The 22,200-nt window shown below is 42.6% G+C and overlaps 1 protein-coding gene across 2 annotated transcripts in view; it reads left to right on the top strand.

The window, feature by feature from the left end:
- The window catches only part of LOC135514825 (cGMP-inhibited 3',5'-cyclic phosphodiesterase 3A-like), a 100,412-nt gene that overhangs the window by 69,035 nt on the left and 9,177 nt on the right, over window positions 1-22,200 (top strand). For both annotated transcript variants that reach the window (XM_064938458.1, XM_064938457.1), the window contains 7 exons: window positions 4,812-5,069; window positions 8,762-8,919; window positions 10,129-10,256; window positions 10,550-10,784; window positions 19,554-19,627; window positions 19,763-19,947; window positions 20,183-20,323. In XM_064938458.1, the coding sequence (XP_064794530.1) occupies window positions 4,812-5,069; window positions 8,762-8,919; window positions 10,129-10,256; window positions 10,550-10,784; window positions 19,554-19,627; window positions 19,763-19,947; window positions 20,183-20,323 (1,179 nt within the window). The remainder of the gene's footprint in view (window positions 1-4,811; window positions 5,070-8,761; window positions 8,920-10,128; window positions 10,257-10,549; window positions 10,785-19,553; window positions 19,628-19,762; window positions 19,948-20,182; window positions 20,324-22,200) is intronic.

Here is a 22,200-nt window from a genome sequence, read left to right as displayed (position 1 = left end):
TTCTATAGGAGAAAGCCCTGCCAGACAGTTCCAGACAGCAATGGTCAGTACTCTAACGGTGCACTATTATGACGCGTTAGATTAGTTTAGTCTAGTCTCCAGTGACTCCTGGGGATGGCAGCTAGTGGTCCTGTACGTAGCTCAGTTCATAAGAGCATGGCACTAGCAACACCAGAGTTGTCGGTTCAATTCCCATTGGGGTCATATACCAAAATGTGTGGACTGTTGTCACTTTGGTTCAAACTGTCAGCTACGTATATTGCATTACAGTACTGTATTGGCCAATTTTATTCAAGCATACTAGACTTTGGATAGATGTTTGCTGTATAGGAGCTACTTTTTTTCTTGTTTTGGACTTTTTTATATTTTTCTTGCTTATTGGTATTGTGTTGATATTGTATTACTGCACTGTAGGTGTTAGAAACACAAGCATTTTGCTGCACCTACTGTAATCTGCTCATCTGTGTATGTGACCAATAAACTGTGATTTGATATATACAGCACATCTCTGATCTTGTCTCTCAGATAAAAATAAAAAAAACACTTGCTGTGAAGTAAAATCATAGTAGTCATCATCATAGTAGTACATTCGAGTACATATCATACTTGTTTCTACTTTACATACTGATAGGTTTGGATTGATGAACTTTAAATCCTTCTAAATCATTAGTTGTAATATAGAAATGCCATATGTTCATGGTTATCTGTAGGAGGAAAGAATATGGTGGGGGCAAATAAGCTTGGAATGTACTGAGTGCAGGGAAAGTGACCACATGTGGCAGGAATTGATAAAGGGAGAGAGCCAAGGATTAGTGATGAAGGGGGGTCGAGATCAGGTCAGGTCACGTTAAGGGAGAAATAAAAGTTTATGGCCGGTATCACTTAGTTTCCTGCTTAAGCAATAAAGATACAACGTTGGTTTAGATGTGTCGGAGGAGACTCTGCACAGAGGAGGGGTTAAATATCAGTGCTTATGTGAACAATGTGTTTTGTCTAATGTAGCTGTATTGATCCTGTGGGAAGAATTCAACTGGGTTAATAAGCTTTCATAGTGTCCATGGAGTTTTTTACTCTGAGAAATAGAACCTAACACTACCATTTTCATTATGTAGGTCTCAAAATATGTAGTGAATTATATCAGTTTTCATGTCAAATTCTATTCATTTACCAAACGTTGAAGTGATCATCAATTAAGATCGGATGAAGGGCGTTTCACACACAGTTTTGAGCTATAGTTCGCATCAGAGTTTGACTATGTATTACATTGTATTTTTGTCATTTGGTCCGGTTGGTTTCACATTGCCAAAATTGTCAAATGAATAGAAATTCCTAAACAACCACTTGTCTATGCACGTCATTTGTTTATTGGACAGAAATGCTCGAGCCAAATCCATTTAGGATTATCATAAAGCATCACCTGTGCGTCCCAATCTTCATATTACTTTCGCTTTGGTCTTCCAACAACATGCATTAAAGGAAACAGCCCAAACCACTCTAACTGCGACACGAATAGTCTATATTCAGTACCCTATTTCCCTGGTATAGACCCGGGCTCCTCTAATCTGCATCGGATGCGCTCATAACTGCCCTGATATTAACAGAACGTTTCAGAGATCTCAAGTTATGATCATGTGTGTATTTCATGCTCGCAGTCAAACAACCAATGACAATGCGCAACTTGGGTTATTTTCCTGTCTTTGGTCCAGACTGCGTTCTCACCTGCAGCGAACCGCACCACCTTAGGAATTGAATTGGAGAGAACCACAGAGCGTTTAGTGCGCTCCCTAGTGTGGATAGTTTTCACACCAGTCCAAATTTACCGAACTAAGAGGTTAAAAAAAGAAGTTAGGAAAAAAACAATTCAGTGTGAAAGCCTCCTGTTGAGGCGAGGCGTTCCCCTCAGGTGTAAAGGTTTTCTGTAGGCGAAAGAGAGTCGGACCAAAATGCAGCGTGTAGATTGCGATCCATGTTTAATGAAAAAACGTGAAACACGAATCAATACAAATACTACAAAACAAAAAGAACGTAACAAAAACCGAAACAGCCTATACTAGTGTAAACTAACATAGCGACAGGAACAAGGACACTAAGGACAATCACCCACCAATCACACAAAGAATATGGCTACCTAAATATGGTTCCCAATCAGAGACAACGATAATCACCTGACTCTGATTAAGAACCGCCTCAGGCAGCCATAGACTAATGCTAGATATCCCACAAAACCCCAAGACAAAAACACACCACAATAACCCATGTCACACCCTGGCCTGACCGAATAAATGAAGAATAAACATAATATATTTCGACCAGGGCGTGACATCAGGGCGTTCCCCTCAGGGAACTCCACCCCCCCCGTTCAGCTGAAAAGGTGGCGTAGGGAATGCAAAAATATTCTTAGAAATATTTAACCTCCACACATTAACAAGTCCAATACCTCAAATGAAAGATAAACACCTTGTTCATCCACCCAGCGTGTCAGATTTTTTAAATGTTTTACAGCGAAAACACAGCATATATTTATGTTAGACCACCACCAAAACAAAGCGAAAACGTAGCCATTTTGTACCACAAAAGATAAAATGACAAAAAGCAGGATTTAAAAAAAATCTTTCACTAACCTCTGGAAAATCTTCATCAGATGACAGTCATATGACATGTTACACAGTACATTTATGTTTTGTTCGATAATATGCATTTTATATCCATAAATCTCGGTTTACATTGACGCCATGTTCAGAAAATTCTCCAAAATGCCCGGAGGAATTATAGAAAGCTACGCCAGATAACAGAAATACTCATCATAAACTTTGACTAAAGATACATGTTCTAAATATAATTAAAAAGATACACTGGTTGTTAATGCAACCGCTGTGTCACTTTTTTTAACGTTACGGAAAAAGCCTAACATTGCAATAATCTGAGATGGCGCTCAGACGTAACAATATTTCTCCGCTATGTTGGAGTCAACAGAAATACAAAATTACAACATAAATATTCCCTTACCTTTGATGGTCTTCGATCAGAATGTAGTGCAAGGAGTCCTACTTCAACAATAAATCGTTTTGTTTCATAATGTTCAATTCTAGTGTCCATGTAGCAGCATCTGCTACCACTTTCAGCTCAAATGCCCCAAAAATGACTTCTGGTCCAGGATAATTTTGCATCAAAACTTCCAAATTACATACTACAGGTCAACGAAAATGGTCAAACTAAGTGCAGAATCAAAAAAAAGCTTCAGAGTGTTTTCTATCCAATAATAATAATAATATGCATATATTAGCAATTTAGGACAGATTTTGATGTAGTTCACTATGGGCACGCAATTCATCCAAAGGGGAAATACTGCCCCCTATCCTTAACAAGCTTTAGTAATAGTAAAATGTATTTTAACAAAAGAGAATAGAATCATAAAAGTAATGTGAGCATTGTATGAACATGTATTGCAATGTGAAACATGTATTTCTAGATGAAACACTACGTTTTGTGAAAAGTTGACTGTATGATTTGTTGTGTTGTACTTTAAAAAAAAGGCTTTTTGATGATCTGTTTTGAGTTTTGTACGAAGAGTTGTAAAAATGTACCACAGACTTCTACCAAAGCAATTCAAAAAATGATGTGTGTTTGCGTCTGTGTGTGCGTGCCCGTGTGTATGTGACCATCTAGCGGAAGCTTAACCTTTATTGCCTCAGTACACACAGCTGTGTGGATTCGTATGGAGTTAGGAGTTGTCTTGGATAAGATTAGTTGCTTCCATGCTTAGAGAGTAAACAATGTCAGCTGCTCTTCCATCATCTTAATAAAGAGATCTATGGTATCTAAGTATTATTTTGACTAGTGCTAGCAGTAGTGTGGTAGCCTGGCGTTTGGTCTGAATGTTTTATGCATTTTCTTTATATGTCTCTCTGTGTGTTGAGCAAGTTTTGTCTTGAGCCATAGCTGTCTTTCTTATTTCCAGCTTTACACTGGCAAGAGCCCACCTCAATGGGCTCCAAAATGGATAACATGTGTTGCAAACGCAAAGACATCCCATTGAAGAGCAGTTTCCGGCTGTGAAACTGTCTCCCCGACATGGCTTCCTGTATGCTTTAATGTCAGATTTCAGAGTGCATGCATCTGGCTGCCAAAACATAGAAGCCCCTGTCACAAACAGCGTGTTTAGTATGTGTGTGACCCACAGAAGCTAGTCTGTTGCCAGAGCAACCACTGGTCTGTCTATTCTATCATGGCCTTGCCAATACACAGTTGTTAATGGGCGCTGGAGTGACACAGAAGCGCACACACACTGTCCTGGGATATGTATGGGCTGAATGTAGATTCCAAGGAATGGCAGGATGAAATGCTAAGATTCAGACTCATCCTTCCTCACTCTCTGGTTGTGTTTTCTCTGACACTCTTACAGATATGAAATTAGTTAAAGGAGGATATAATGTCCCCTCCTTCCCCCATTACTCCCTTTAATATCTCCCCCCTTCTCTTAACCTCATTGTTGGCGCTCTTTGTCTCTCCTCCTCTGCAATCCCCCCGTCCCCCCACACACACAGGTACGCATCAGGGCAGAGGCAGAAACGGTGTGCGTCAGCGTGCCGTGACGTCTGCCTAGCAAAGTAATAGCGTCACCTTTGCACCGCATCAGCTTTCCTGCGCTAACTGACCATCTTTCTCTCCCCTTACACTCCCTTGCTTATTGTCCCTTCTCCTTCCCTTCCTCTCTCACTCTCACTCTCACTCTCTCTCTCCCTCACTCTTTCTCTCTCTCCCTCACTCTTTCTCTCTCCACCCCCTGTCTCCCTCCTGTTCTTTTCCTTAAGTCGTCGGGCACCAGTGTGTTGGTGGACATAGCGGTGATGGGGGAAGCCCATGGATTGATCTCAGACCTGCTGGCGGACCCCTCTCTGCCCCCCAACACCTGCAGTTCCCTGCGGGCTGTCAGTAACCTGCTCAGTACCCAGATCAGTTTGCAGCCGCTGCACCGGCCTCGAATCAGCCCTCTGCAGGCACTCAGCGACACACACACCTGCTCCGACTCTGAAGACTGGCCAGAGAGAGAGAAACTGGCCATCCCAAAGGTAAAGGCTACTGTACTTTTATAGACATGTATGTATAGTATGTGTGCATAAACACACACATACATCCACACAGGTTTTGAGCGCGCATGACAAATCTGAAATGTTTTATTCTGCCGATTTAATGAACTAACTTTTCAATGAGAACGCTTTGAGCTTTGAATGTTATTTTTTTCTGTTAGTTAGCACTTTTCTCTCTCTCTCACACACACACGCACACACACACACAATGCCTCCTCTCAACCTCGTCCACACATCCCCATTTCACCTCCCCATGCTGGAAAGACCCTATAATGTAGTGAACAGTGACGCACATTCCCACAGAAGGCCTTTAATGTTTAACAAGGCCAATACTTCAAAATGCATGCAGGTACTTAGTGCGGAGGTGAGACTAAATAAAGCGTGTGTGATGCTATGCAGGATACCCCGAGAAGCTTTAAGCAGCCTCATTGAACTCTTTATTGATTCTACTGATGTAGTTACTGTACTGGGTTATGTAGGCTTTAACTAGGGCCCGGTTTTTCCTTGTCGGGTGACGTTTTCAAGTCAGGGAAAAACGTTGGGTTCGTGTTATGGCTCATGGACACCAAAGCATTGCACTAGTGATTGTGGCTAGTCAACTATGAACATAGCCATAATGCTGAGTATATGCTGTGTATTCAGTCAAATGCTATATATATATATAAAAAAAACTTTAATTGAATTACATCTCTGTGGTTAATATATCATAACAGGAAGTTCTTTGCAGACAAATAGCTCCTGTATCGGTCCTCAAACCCTACTCCCTATAACTACTACGAACACGTGTGCCTAGCTTTACATCGGCAGTCTAGACCCCACTACCAATCTGTCTCTTCCTCTGTGCCATCTCACCATCTACTGTATCTGATACTGTAGCGTTCTACTCTCCTAGCTAGGCTGTTGACCACATTTCTGCTCTCCACTCACTCCAGACTCTCAGCCTGTGGATTAAAGGTGATATTCTGGCATTTCTGAGTGCAGACAAACACCACTGAGAGCATCTGGTTCCTGAGCTGCTGCTGTTTTATCTGGGGTTCTCCACACCTGTGTCAACATAGAGTCTATCTGAATAAAACAGTGTCCGTCCAACATAAGGAACGAGAGTCCCCCCCTCTTACTCTCTCTGATGGTTAAAAGTAATCAAAACACAATTTAGAGAAGGTCGTAGTGAGGAGGTGAAGCCCTTACATCTGCTACCCAGTCCTCACTGCTCCTTTACTTCCTTCCTCCTTCCCTCGGATCAGAATACTGTCTGGTCGTGCAGTTCTGTCTCTGTTTCTTGTATAAGAGCCGTTTCAACGTCGTGAAGCCCGGTCTGCTAGACAAAACACTTTCTGAAATTCCAGAGGAGAGATGTGCTACTCCAGAGTATTTGAGTTTCCCCCCCTGAAGACTGTGTGTGTGTGTGTGTGTGTGTGTGTGTGTGTGTGTGTGTGTGTGTGTGTGTGTGTGTGTGTGTGTGTGTGTGTGTGTGTGTGTGTGTGTGTGTGGTAACTCAGTCTAAGGGCCTGAGGGCCTAGGACAGAGAGAGACTAGCTAAATGCAGTCCAGAGGAAAAGCTGTTTTGCTTGCACTGTGTACCTCTGACGATAATGGGTTTAGATTAGAGAAGTTATTTATGCTTGAATGCTCCCCAAAACCTTTTTCTTTGAACAAGTGCAGCCAAACCAATGTTTTGTATTAGACTGTGGTGAAAAACAAACACATCGTCGCTTCAAGTTCAGCATCCCAGGCGTATATAACAATTGTGTAGTAATGGAAAATGTAGCTTGTTCTTAAACCAAGGCACTCTCACCAGAAAATGTATTACTTGTATTAAATATACTGAACAAAAATATAAACACAACATGTAAAGTGTTGGTCCCATGTTTCATGAGTTAAAATAAAATATCCCCAAAATGTTCCATACGCACAAAAAGCTTATTTCTCCCAAATTTAGTGCCCAAATGTGTTTACATCCCTGTTAGTGAGCATTTCTCCTTTGCCAAGATAATCCATCCACCTGACAGATGTGGCATGTCAAGAAGCTGATGAAACAGCATGGTCATTACACAGGTGCACCTTCTGCTGGGGACAATAAAAGGTGAAGTTTTGTCACACCACACAACGCCACAGATGTCTCAAATTTTGAGGAAGCGTGCAATTGGCATGCTGACTGCAGGAATGTCCACCAGAGCTGCTGCCAGAGAATGTAATGTTAATTTCTCTACCATAAGCCACCTCCAACGTAATTTTAGAGAACTTGGCAGTACGTCTAACCGGCCTCACAACCACAGGATTCACCTGTGGGATCATCTGAGACCAGCCACCCGGACAGCTGATGAAACTCAGGATTAGTTCTGTCTGTAATAATGCCTTTTTTGTGGAGAAAAAGTAATTCTGATTGGCTGGGCCTGACTCCCTAGTGGGTGGGCCTATGCCCTCCATGGCTGCGCCCCTGCTCAGTCATGTGACATTCATAGATTATCGCCTAATGAATTGATTTCATTTGACTGATTTCCTTCTAAGAACTGTAACTCAGTAAAATTGTTAACTGTTGCATTTCGCTGATATATTTTTGTTCAATATATTTGTATTTTTTATTAGACCCATATAGATTTCAGAATAGATTGCCTCATTCAATGTTTAGAGCCCATTAGACACAAACCAGGGTTGACATGAGGAAGTTGACCCCTCCCCCTTGGCCGTGACACAGACTGTCTTTGTGAGTAACTGAAAGAGACATGGCTCACCTCGATAGCATCAGACATCTGGACCTCTTTAACCCTTTAAATCCTGCTCCGAGCCTCTGAGTCTGTGAGCCAATCACCCTGTGTCTATCTCACCATCAGGTCGTATTGAATGTCATAAGGACGGCAATGACTGCACTCATATTATAACCAATGGAAATACTAATCCATGGTCCTGAGAGAGAGGCTTTAGAAAGAGTAGGGTGACAAGACTGACCTGGTATGCACAGGGTGTGTGTGTTTCAGATGGATTAATATGCCAGGAAGCACACACACACACACACACACACACACGCATATATGCATACACACACACAAGCCCAGGAAAGAGTGAAATATTAATGTTCCTGTCAGCAAGGCTTTTCTCTGGTTCTGTTCTCTCTCTCTTTAGTCAATGAACAATGGTGCTTTTATCCTCTACTTTAAAACATATCTATCCAAATCGTAGATAAAACGAGTTTCATTAAGATGGAGTTAGTACCAGACTATACAGTATGCTTTGTATCATCACAACCTTTTTTTTCATTCAAACTAATCTCTCAAGCATGTGTTATGTTATTTGAATGGATAATAATGAATCATGCAGTCCTTGGAAGATTTGACCTGGCACCAATTTTTTGGCCACATTGTTTTTTGCCACATGATTCTGGGGGCCTTCCTCCAGTTCTGCCATCTGTCACGTTCCCTTATCAACCGGAAAACCATCATCTGCCCACCTCAAATGTTCTTCTCCTTTCACAATGTTTGTCTGTAGAGGTGGACCTCTGGTCTTCCGTCCAGGTTGCTGTTGGTGCACAGTAGAGGATCAAATGTTGACCAGTGGATGCATTTTGCTACACCCACAATAACAACTGCTGTGTGTATGCCAAATTACATTTGATTTGATTGGCTGTTCAGAGAGCTGGACCTGACCCACGACTTTATGTGCATCTGTGTGTGTTGTAGCGTCTGAGACGGAGCCTGCCTCCAGGCCTGCTGAGAAGGATCTCCTCTACATGGACCACCACCACCTCAGCCACAGGTCTTCCCACCATAGAACCAGGACCTGTACGCAGAGACCGCTCTGCCAGCATCAAACCCCTCCACGACAGTCCACCATGCAGGTAGCCTACACTATCCCCTACTAACCTTTTCTCCCCATCTCTCTCTCTCACACTCACACTCACATTCCCCTCTTCTATCCCTCGCCCCCCTCTCTCTCTCTCTCTCTTTTTCCCATTCTCACTCTCTCACTCCTTTCCCTCTCTCTCTTTACATCCAGACGTCAGACTTGCTTCCTGCTGCTCGAGTAGCTTCTCATAGGGGTCACCCTGAGGCCAGCGGTCCTCATAAGGTCCTCCCCAGCTGCAAACCCTCCTCCTTTTATGGCCCGTCGTGAAATATTAGACCTGTAATGCACGTGCAACACTGATATATTTTCTTAGTGGTGAATGATGGATGGGTCATGTGGGAGTTTGCACTGGAGAACGTAGGATGTTCTATGTGTATGTCTGTCTTTGAAGGAGACTGGTCTGTTTGTGGCTCCAGTCCTGTGGAGTGCTCCTCCAAGGCAGCTGGCCTGCATCTGTACAGAGACTGTGTTTTAGCATCCAGCAGTCTGTTGCCCAATCCTAAACTGACCCTAGTCCTCTACTTCCCACCATATACTCTCTTAACCCTACCTCCTTCCACTTTGTAGATCCTGAAGATTTGGTGCATGTGTAAGAATAGGTGTAAGAAATACGCAGAATAAACCACTTAACCTGTGATGATAACATTGTTTGAGACATACAGATGATAATGCACACCACTGTTGAGATTCATTCCATTTCCACTTTGTGTCAGGCTCAGAACTGGCTGTTCTCCCCAGGGACCAGTCTGTGGTTGTTCTGGCCAAAATAACGTGCCTCTTGGTGCTATTATTTATCATCTAAATTGTTCCTCTGTTTGAGATATTGGTTGAAGGTCAGAGATGAACAATTAATCCTGAAGTCAGATCGGTATCTGCAGACTTCAGTCTGGCTCTTTGGCGGCTTCCTGGAGACAAAACATTCTAGAATAAATGTCCCAGGGAGATTTTTATCCTGTATGTCAGAGCAGGCTTAAAATACTGCTGGGGTCACCACCCAGTACACTCATAGAAAAGTTATTCGGTTGTCCCCATCGGAGAACACTTTTTGGTTCCAGGTAGAACCCTTTCTGGTTCCAGATTGGACCCTTTCGGGGCCCCACAGGCTGCTTCCTTTTACAGTGCATACAGTCTGTGGTTGTGATATCCTGTGTGTTAGAGTATTGTGACTTACTGAGGTGTTGATATCCCGTGTGTTTTCCAGCATGGGGAACAGTGAGTCGTGGAACAGCTCTGTAATGCTCACCATCTCGAAGAGTCGCTCCATGTCTGCCTCCTACTCTGCTTCAGCCACCTCCAACCACCTCTACAACAGACGCATGACCAGACCAGGTGTGTGTTCGTGTGAGTGTGTGTAGACACTTTAAGTGACATTTGTGTCCCATCAGAACAGAACAGGTTATTTAGAATGATTCAAATGTTACGGGGCCATGTAGGAGATGCAAGAGACGGGTTATCCCATTCTTTGTCCATTCAGTTTGTGTGTGTGCCTGTGTCGGTGCGTATGTGCACTTGTGTGTGGGCAGTATGTGCAATTTCTATTTTGTCTTTGTTTAAATCGTGATCTGATTTGTTACATTTCATTGAACCAGTCTTCCCTCCAAATAACCCTGTTTTCTCTTTAGGTTACCCCTCTTCCAACATATCACCTCTGGCCTCTCCCTGCCACTCCCCTCCAGTCCAGGGGACCCCTGTCTCCAGCCCCACCACCAAGTCCTGCTCTGTGGACCTACCAGAGCCTGTGGACAGCCAGGCAGAGAGGCCTGTGGGCCCCCAGACCCCACACAGAGCCTTAACACACAGCATCAGTGCACCTAGCTCCACCACACCGCACTGGGGGCCACCATCTTTCTGCAGCAGGTAACAAACACAGACTTACAGATATACACAAAACAGATACCGTCCCTGTTGCTGTCAGAAAGAGGTACCACAAACAGAATATACACACAGAGAAAAGCTTGATCGTCGCATTCTTGCCCGTTACTTCACTGATAATTGGCAGTGTTGTCTAGAAGACACTGAAGCAGAGACTGAGGAAGTCGTGCATGTAGCTCGGAGACGTTGTTTAACGGCATCATGCTGGTTCACTGTCCTGTTTGTGTGCATGTGTCTTACAATGGGAGATAGATGAGTAATAGATGAGATAGATGAGTAACCAGTCACGTCATGAGCCTGTACAGAGAGAAAGAGAGAGACAGAGAGAGAGAGACAAAGAGCGAGAGAGAGAGACGAAGAGACTTCCTCTGAGGCACATGGACTCATGCCATAGAGAGAGCGAGAGAGAGAGAGAGAGAGAGCAGTGAGATAGTCAAAGAGAGAGAGAGAAATAGATAGAGACTTCCTCTGAGGCATATGGACTCACGCCAGTGAGTCACAGAGAAGGTCCCGCTGCAATGTTCTAAGACAAGAGGACATGGATAAGAAGTACAGGTTGTCTTAATAGCGGCGACAAGATGTTCAGTTATTAAGATGAGTGATCTAAGGAAGAGAAGTCCACCACAGAAGAAATACATAAAGACAATCATGAAGGGCTGGATGTGGGAGGGTTATAAGTGTTGAAATGGTGGACATAAAGGAAACTATAAAGTAAGTGATGGAGGCCAGGGCTGTGTTGTTGACATGGGAAGGGAGTACTGGGGTCTATTCACTCAGAACCAAACGGAAACAAATGGGGAGGGACATACTGTACCTGAACTTGTCCAATAGAAACTATCGTTTCCATTGTGAAACGTTTTGTGACGGTTTGCACTAGTGGATATGATTGTCTGAGAGAACTTGATGACCTCAGTGCGGCTTTTGACATTATCAATGTCTAACAGAAGACAGAGGGTGTAATGAAAGCCTCTCCAACATAATCGAGGTAGAATAATCGAGGTAGAATCTGGAATTCCCCAGGGCAGCTGTCTAGGCCCCTTACTTTTTCAATCTTTACTCATGTCATGCCACTGGTTTTGATTAACAATCTATATACTGTATGCAGATGACTTAACACTATACACGTCCGCTACTACAAGGAGTGAAATTACTGCAACACTTAACAAAGAGCTGCAGTCAGTTTCAGAATGGGTGGCAAGAATTAAATTAGTCTTAAATATTTAAAAAACTAAAAGCTTTGTGTTTGGGTTAACTTCTTGCGTCGAGCAATCCCGGATCCGGGATCCCATTTATAGACTCAAGCTCATTAGCATAACGCAACGTTAACTAGTCATGAAAATCGCAAATTAAATGAAATAAATATATTTGCTCTCAAGCTTAGACTTTTGTTAACATCACTGTCATCTCAGATTTTCAAAATATGCTTTTCAACCATAGCTAAACAAGCATTTGTGTAAGAGTATTGATAGCTAGCATAGCTATAAGCCTAGAATTCAGCCAGCAACATTTTCACAAAAACAAGAAAATCATTCAAATAAAATCATTTACCTTTGAAGAACTTCAGATGTTTTCAATGAGGAGACTCTCAGTTAGATAGCAAATGTTCAGTTTTTCAAAACAATATTATTTGTGTAGGACGAATCGCTCCGTTTTGTTCACGTTTGGCTATGGAAAAAAAACTTTTATAGCCTCAAGCTCATTAGCATTACTTAACGTTAACTATTTATGAAAATCGCAAATGAAATTAAATGAATGTGCTAGCTCTCAAGCTTAGCCTTTTCTTAACAACACTGAAAATCTGAGATGACAAAATATGCTTTTGAACCATAGCAAAACAAGCATTTGTGTAAGAGTATTGATAGCTAGTGTAGCATTTAGCGTAGCATTTAGCATAGCATTTAGCGGGCAACATTTGCACAAAAACCAGAAAAGGATTCAAATGAAATCATTTACCTTTGAAGAACTTCGGATATTTTCAATGAGGAGACTCTCAGTTACATAGCAAATGTTCAGTTTTTCCTGAAAGATTCTTTGTGTAGTAGAAATCGCTCCGTTTTGTACATCACGTTTGGGTACCAAAAAAACCCGTAAATCCAGTCATCAAAAGGGCGAACTGTTTTCCAAATTAACTCCATAATATCGACTGAAACACGGCAAACGCTGTTTAGAATCAATCCTCAATGTGTTTTTCACATATCTCTTCATTGATATATCGTTCGTGGTAGTCTACTTTCTCCGGTGCATCGCTTGGAAAAAGACGTGCAGTTGAAGATGACGCACCAATTTCGATGGAGGACACCGGGCGGACACCTGGCAAATGTAGTCTCTTATGGTCAATCTTCCAATGATATGCCTACAAATACGTCACAATGCTGCAGACACCTTGGGGAAACGATAGATCGGGCAGGCTCATTCCTTGTGCATTCACAGCCATATAAGGAGACAATGAAATACAGAGCCTCAAAAATCCTGCTCATTTCCTGGTTGAAGTTTCATCTTGGTTTCGCCTGTAGCATCAGTTCTGGGGCACTCACAGACAATATCTTTGCAGTTTTGGAAACATCAGAGTGTCCTCTTTCCAAAGCTGTCAATTATATGCATAGTCGAGCATCTTTTTGTGAAAAAATATTGCGCTTAAAACGGGCACGTTTTTTTATCCAATAATGAAATAGCGCCCCCATAGATGTAACAGGTTAAATCATTCACTAAACCCTAAACTTCAACTAAATCTTGTGATGAAGAATTTGAACATTGAGCATATTGAGGTGACTAAACTGCTTGGAAGAACCCTGGATTGTAAACTGTAATGGTCAAAACATGTTGATGTAACAGTAGCTAAGATGGAGAGAAGTTTGTCCATAATGAAGCGCTGCTCTGCCTTCTTAACACTACCAACAATGCAGGTCCTATAGGCCCTAGTTTTGTCACACCCGGACTACTGTCCAGGTGCCACAATGAAGGACTTAGGAAATTGCAATTGGCTCAGAACAGGGCAGCATGGCTGTCCCTTCAATGTACACAGAGTGCCTAGATTAAAAAGTGAGACAGCGCAGTTTCGCTTCTAGTCCTGTGCGGTATTTTGTTTTTTTAATGTATTATTTCATACATGATTCTTCCAGAAAACCTTAAGTATTATTACATACAGCCGGGAAGAACTATTGGATATCAGAGAGATGTCAATTTAACAGCACAACCAGCACTACAGCCAGGAATACGACTTTCCCAAAGCGGATCCTTTGTCTGCACCTCCCAGGGCATTTTAACTGATTCCAGAGGCCGACCCAAAACATCTCCGCCAGAGGAGAGAGTGCCAGAGTGGTCTTCTAGTGAGGCTTCAGATGCGCGCACCCCCCCCCCCCCGCTTCCGAGTATATTACTCACTAATGGCCAGTCACTAGTTAACTTCTTATGGTATAGGGGACGCTTGCGTCCCACTTGGGAAAAAAGCAGGGAAAATGCAGCACGGCAAATTCAACTAATGATATAAAATCAAACAATCATTAACCAGTTGCGACGAGCAATCCCGTATCCGGGAGCGTAATCATAGCCTCAAATGCATTAGCATAACGCAACGGACATAAATACCCCTAGAAACTTTTCCTATTCATGAAAATCGCAAATGAAATGAAATAAATATATTCAAACACAAGCTTAGCCTTTTGTTAACAACACTGTCATCTCAGATTTTCAAAATATGCGTTACAGCCAACGCTAGACAAGCATTTGTGTAAGTTTATCATGGCATAATGCTATGCTAGGCTCTGCTTTCAGCAGGCAACATTTTCACAAAAATAGGAAAAGCAACCAAATTAAATCAACCTTTGAAGAACTTCGGATGCTTTCACTCACGAGACTCCCAGTTAGATAGCAAATGTTCCTTTTTTCCTAAAATATTATTTTTGTAGGCGAAAAAGCTCCCTTTTCTTCACCATGCTTGGCTGAGAAATCGACCGAAAAATGCTACAACTATAACGGCAAACTTTTTTTAAATTAGCTACATAATATCGACACAAACACGGCAAACGTTGTTTAGGATCCATCCTCAAGGTGTTTTTAACAAATATAGTCGATAAGATATCCGTCGAGGCAGTTGGTTTCTCATAAGAAGCGATTGGAAAAATGGCTACCTCAGTATTTTACGCAGGTTTTCTGCGGGAGACACCATGTGACCACATGGCATATATGGTCCCTTACAGCCATTCTTCAAGGGAAATGCCTAAAAAGACGTCACAATGCTGTAGACACCTTGGGGAAAACGTGGAAAACGTAAGCTCATTCGTAGCTCATTCACAGCCATATAAGGAGTCATTGGCATGAGGCGGTTTTAAAAAATGCAGCACTTCCTGGTTGGATTTTTATCTGGGTTTCGCCTGTAACATTTTTTTTTTTTTTTTTTTTTTTTTTTTTTTTTTTTTTTTTTAAATTTTACCTTTATTTTACTAGGCAAGTCAGTTAAGAACAAATTCTTATTTTCAATGACGGCCTAGGAACAGTGGGTTAACTGCCTGTTCAGGGGCAGAACATCAGTTCTGTGGCACTCAGGGACAATATCTTTGCCGGTTTGGAAACGTCAGTGTCTTCTTTCCAAAGCTGTCAATTATATGCATAGTCGAGCATCTTTTCGTGACAAAATATCTTGTTTAAAACAGGAACGTTTTTCATCCAAAAATTGCCCCCTAAATCCAACTGGTTAAATCACACATGTAAGATACTAAATTAAAGCTGTGAATCAAGCCAACATGTCAGATTTTAAAAAGCTTTTCGGCGAAAGCATAAGATCTGAAGATAGCACAACAGTAAACAAAGAGGGTAGCATATTTCAACCCTGCAGGCGCTACACAAAACGCAGAAATAAAATATAAAACATTCCTTACCTTTGACAAGCTTCTTTTGTTGGCACTCCAATATGTCCCATAAACATCACAATTGGTCCTTTTGTTCGATTAATTCCGTCCATATATACCCAAAATATCCATTTATAAAGCGCGTTTGATCCAGAAAAAAACAGCTTACAAAAACGCAATGTCACTACAAAACATTTCAAAAGTTGCCTGTAAACTTTGCCAAAATATATCAAACTACTTTTGTAATAAAACTTTAGGTATTTTTAAACGTTAATAATCAATCAAATTGTAGACGGGGCAATCTGTATTCAATACAGCAAGTAAACAAACCATGCTCCTTTTTATGTCTTGCGCAACTCTCAATAGTGTAATGTTGTTCCAGGATGTGCTTCTTCTTCGTTGCACAAATGAATAACCTCAACCAAATTCCAAAGACTGGTGACATGCAGTGGAAGTGGTAGGAACTGAAAACAGGTTCCTATCAAATATCCCTTGGCAAAGACAGAGGGAACAGTCAGAGGCAAAAAAGAAAATAAATTCTGAACAGTTAGTCCTCTGGGTTTTGCCTGATACATAAGTTCTGTTATAGTCACAGACATGATGAGTGTTTTCTATCCACATCTACTATTCATATGCATATCATATATTCCTGGCATGAGTAGCAGGAAGTTGAAATTGGGCACGCTATTTATCCAAAAGTGAAAATGCTGCCCCCTATACCTTAAGAGGTTTTAACGACTCATTGATGTATACGCTGACTCGGTGAGCGAGTTTATAAGGAAGTGTATAGGAGATGTTGTATCCACTGTGACTATTAAAACCTTCCCTAACCAGAAACCGTGGATTGATGCCAGCATTTGCGCAAAACTGAAAGCACGTACCACCGCATTTAATCATGGCAAGGCGACATGGCCGAATACAAACAGTGTAGTTATTCACTCCATAATTTAATCAAACAAGCAAAGCGTCAGTATAGCGACAAAGTGGAGTCGCAATTCAACCGCTCAAATACGAGACGTATGTGGCAGCGTCTACAGACAATCACAGATTACAAAAAGAAAACCAGCCCCGTCGCAGACATCAATGTCTTGCTTCCAGAGTAATTGAACAACTTCTTTGTGTGCTTTGAGGACAATACAGTCCCACCGACGCGGCCCGCTAACAAAGACTGTGGGCTCCGCTTCTCCGTGGCCAACGTGAGTAAAACTTTTAAACGTGTTAACGCCCACAAGGCTGCCGGACCGGACGGCATCCCTTGCCGCATCCTCAGAGCATGCACAGACCAGCTGGCTAGTGTGTCCATCCCTATCCCAGTCTGCTGTCTCCACATGCTTCAAGATGGCCACCATTGTTCCTGTCCCAAAAAAGCTAAGGGAACTGAACTAAACGACTATCGCCCCGTAGCACTGACTTCTGTCATCATGTAGTTCTTTGAGAGACTAGTCAAGGATCATATTAACTCCACCTTACCTGTCACTCTAGACCCACTGCAATTTGCTTACCACCCCAATAGGTCCTCAGACGATACAATTGCCATCATACTGCACACTGCCCTATCCCATCTGGACGAGAGGAATACCTATGTAAGAATGCTGTTCATTGACTACAGCTCAGCATTCAGCACCATAATACCCTCCAAATTCTTCATTAAGCTTGAGACCCTGGGTCTTGACCCCGCCCTGTGAAACTGGGTCCTGGACTTCCTGACGGGCCGCCCCCAAGTGGTGAAGGTCGGAAACGACATCTCCATTCCATTGACTCTCAACACTGGGGCCCCACAAGGCTGCATTCTCAGCCCCCTCCTGTACTCCCTGTTCACCCACGACTGTGTGGCCATGCACGCCTCCAACTCAATCATCAAGTTTACAGATGACACTACAGTGGTAGACTTCATTACCAACGAGGCAGCCTACAGGGAGGTGAGGGCCGGACCTCAAATCACATAACCTCTCACTCAATGTCAGCAAGACAAAAGAGATGATCGTGGACTACAGGAAACAGCAGAGGGAGCGCCCCCCCACATTGACGGGACAGTGGAGAATGTGGAAAGTTTTAAGTTCCTTTGTGCACGTATCACTGGCAAACTGAAATGGACCACCCACACAGACAGTGTGGTGAAAAAGGTGCAACATCATCTCTCCAGCCTAAGGAGGCAGAAAAAATGTGGCTTGTCACCGAAAACCCTCACTGACTTTAACAGGTGCACAATTGAGAGGATCCTGTCGGACTGTATCACCGCAGGCCTCTCCAGAGGCTAGTGCAGTCTGCACAACACATCACTGGGGGCAAACTACCTTCCCTCCAGGACACCTACAACACCCGATGTCACAGGAAGGCAAAGAATATCATCAAGGACAATAACCACCCGAGCCACTACCGGTTCACCCCGCTTCCACCCAGAAGGGGACGTCAGTACAGATGCATCAAAGCTGGGACAGAGAGATTGAAAAACAGTTTCTATCTCAAGGCCATCAGATTGTTAAACAGCCACCACTAGCACAGAGAGGTGGCTTCCTACCTACAGACTTGATATCATTGGCCTCTGGAACACTAGTGGAACACTAGTGGAACACTAGTCACTTTAATAATGCCACTTTAATAATGTTTACATATCACGCATTACTTATCTCATATGTACTATAAACTGTATACTGTATCCTTTACTATCTATTCTTTACTATCTATTGCATCTTAGCCACCCTGTCACTGCTCATCCATATATTTTATACTTATATATTCTTATCCCATACCTTTACTAGATTGTGTGTATTAGGTTTTGTTGTCGAAATTCTTAGAAGTAAGTTTGGTTAAGTTTGTTGTGGACTTGTTAGATATTATCTGTTAGATACTGCTGCACTGTCGGATCTAGAAGCATAAGCATTTTGTTACACTCGCAATAACATCTGCTAACCATGTGTTTGTGACCAATAACATCTGCTAACCATGTGTATGTGACCAATAACATCTGCTAACCATGTGTATGTGACCAATAACATCTGCTAACCATGTGTATGTGACCAATAACATCTGCTAACCATGTGTATGTGACCAATAACATCTGCTAACCATGTGTATGTGACCAATAAAATGTGATTTGATTTGAATAATATTCATGTCAATCTCTCATGGCTCCAAGTAGAGGAGATGTTGACTTCATCATTACTTGTTTTTGTAAGAAAAATTGACATATTGACATGTTGAATGAACCGAGCTGCCTGTGTAAACTACCAGCACACAGCTCAGACACCCATGCATACCCCACAAGACATGCCACCAGAGGTCTCTTCACAGTCCTTAAATCCACAACAGACTATGGGAGGCACACAGTACTACATAGAGCCATGACTACATGGAACTCTATTCCACATCAGGTAACTGATGCAAGCAGTAGAACCAGATATAAAATATGAAACAGTGGGGTCTGTGAAGAGACACAAACACAGGCACAGACACACGCATACAGATGCACATGATAACAAGCGCACTCTACACACACATAAACATGGATTTTGTATTGTAGATATGTGGTTGTAGAGTACTGGCCTGAGGGCACACACTTATTAATATGTTGTGAAAAGTGTTATGAAATGTAATGTCATGTAACATTTGTTTTGGTAGATAATGTTGCAGGACCACAGGAAGTAAAGGGGATCTTAAATAAATACAAATACTGGATCTGGCTGTGATGAGAGGAATAATGCCGTTGATCCTGGTTCAGCTGGAACAGCTGACCTCTCGTTCCTCGTTCTCTCGGTTCCTCTCACGCTACTGATGCGTCTAACTCTCCACTTATCCTCTTGTTCACTTTTCTCCTCTCCCATGAGATATACATGTCGAGCCTTTTGTCATATTGTAGTTATTTACATGTTTTGAATATCCTCTGTTGAGCTGTCCTCTGTCCCTCTCTCAGCTGTGGCAGACCGTACAGCAGGCTGAGCCATGGGGAGGGGTCTATGGACAAAGGGGACATAATACCTCACCCTGGTAAGTAGTAAAAGGACACGTATCTACTTCTCCATATATGTCTAGTTTCTTAGTGTTACATTTATGTCTGCCACCTTCCGAGCGTGTCAACCACCTGACTTAACCCCTGAACCCTGATCTGTCCTGTCCTATAAGATGACCCGGCAGTGGCATCTTCAGACTATGAGAGCACCTACGAGACCAACCACAGTGACAGCAGTGACTTTGCACAGAACGAGGAGGACGGGGAGGGGGCCAAGAAGCCCTCGGACGCCCAGGACGGATGCAGATCGTACCAGCCTGAGGGCATCGTCCTGCACCCCCTACTGCCACCTCCGGAGGTAGGTTCTACTATAGAAATACATTGAGTGGAATGAAAATGGGTCTACAAATATGCTAAACATTTCATGGCTGCAATATCAATCTATCAGCACATTATAAAATTATGCATTTGATTCGAAGAACAAAAAACATGCTATAATATGCTATTTCCCTATACACTACCTTACTTGTAACATACTATTTATTACCCATAGCCACTTGAAATTACCCTTGATCCTGACCCCTGACCTCTAGGACACACAGCCCATCCTGGCCCCAGAGCCTCTGCTAATGCCAGAGCTGGATCCTCTGATGACTCAACTCAACAACTGGAACTTCCCCATCTTCAACCTGGTGGAGAAAACACATGGCCGCTCAGGATGCATCCTCAGCCAGGTGAGAACAGGCCTCAGCCAGGTGAGAACAGGCCTCAGCCAGGTGAGAACAGGCCTCAGCCAGGTGAGAACAGGCCTCAGCCAGGTGAGACCAGGCCTCAGCCAGGTGAGACCAGGCCTCAGCCAGGTGAGACCAGGCCTCAGCCAGGTGAGACCAGGCCTCAGCCAGGTGAGAACAGGCCTCAGCCAGGTGAGAACAGGCCTCAGGCAGGTGAGAACAGGCCTCAGGCAGGTGAGAACCAGTGAGTACAGGTGAGAACAGCACATCTTCAACCTGGCGGAGAAGACACACGGACAGTCGCTGCATCCTAAGCCAGGTAAGGATAGATAAAGCCTTAGTCAGATGAGAACAGGTGAGACTTAGCTAGGTGAGGATAGTCTTCAACCCGGAGAAGATTAGGTTGCATCCTCAGCCAGGTAAGGTTAGCTACTGTAGAGCCGAGTGAGAAAATTCCAGACCTATTCAGGTAAGGATAGTTATACAGGTAAGAATGCTGCAGTGAAAACAGTCCATTGTGAACCAAGTGAGAATTGGCGCAGACTTCAAATCAAACTTAATTTAAAATGCATTTTAAATCGCAACACAATTGAGAAAATACATTACGACAATGCAATGAAAAATAGTTAAAGCAAACAGGAAGCAGTAAAAAGTATGAATAAAAAGAATATAAGACAAAGATGATGTTAAAACAGTTACTGGTTAAAGGTCAAGCTAGAAAAGTGGGGTTTTAAACGTGATGTGAAAGCCTCAATGGTGTCTGTCCCTCTTACCTGACAGGAACAGCTATTCCATAACTGAGGGGCTTTGGTAGATAGAGAAATCCGCTCCCCCGATGTGTGCATGGAGTGATGCTTGTGAATAAAGCACTGTGAGATATGGGTGAGATTACACTGCCATCTACTGGTTGAAACAGAAGTTACAAGTTATTGGAATTGCGGTGTACTGTACACCAAGACAGCAGTAGGGTCTTGGTTTACACTCAGTTTTCCACCACAAAACACCAGAAAATGACCATAAAGAGTAGAACCAGCTCACCTGCTTTTACACTATGATTTGATTATTAGATGTTACATTTGTCTTTTGAAACAAATAGTTTCACCATGTTAATATGAGAATTCAATTCAAGTAACAGGGCTGACCTTAAAAATGTTTTCTTCTAAAAATGAATCACTAATCGCATGAAATAAATAATAAGCTTTGGAAATGACTTTATCGAAGCAACACAATAACTATGCCTTTACGATGATACTGAACATTTTGGGATTAAATGAATTTAAAAAATCTTGCGAGAAGTCACATATGATGCACAGAGGCATAGCCACAGGAAGTAGGGTGCTGGGGATGTGCACTGGGCCTTTACTAGTCCTGTATTAGTGGACCTATATAGCCGTCTGTAGTGTGGGAAAAATAACTTTCTCCACCCACCCCTTCCTTGTCGACCCAAAATGATCACGCGGCTATACACAGAGGGACATTTCAAAGTGCTGAATTTTGCAGAAAATCTTTAATCATATAAAACAATCCAATTTATTGAATTTCCCATTTGGTCTATATTAAAGAGCACTTGGTTTAATATAACAGGCATTTAATTCAATATTGGTGCACAGTTTCTACTTAAAATGGCTCCTGAGTGGCACAACGGTCTAAGGCACAGCATCTCAGTGCAAGAGGCATCACTGTAGTCCCTGGTTTGAATCCAGGCTGCATCACATCCGGCTGTGATTGGCCCAGTGTATCCCCGGTAGGCCGTCATTGTAAATAAGAAGTTGTTCGTAACTGACTTCCATAGTTAAATAAAGGTAAAATATCAAAAGGGACCCATTTTGTGGAAAGACCCAAGAAGCAGCATCACAGCTTTAGGTGTGAAGAGAATAACT

Source organism: Oncorhynchus masou, chromosome 26, assembly GCF_036934945.1.
Source record: "Oncorhynchus masou masou isolate Uvic2021 chromosome 26, UVic_Omas_1.1, whole genome shotgun sequence".
In the NCBI taxonomy this organism is placed as follows: Eukaryota; Metazoa; Chordata; class Actinopteri; order Salmoniformes; family Salmonidae; genus Oncorhynchus; species Oncorhynchus masou.
Note: the sequence above shows the minus strand (reverse complement) of the source record. Positions and strands in the feature narration are given on the sequence as shown.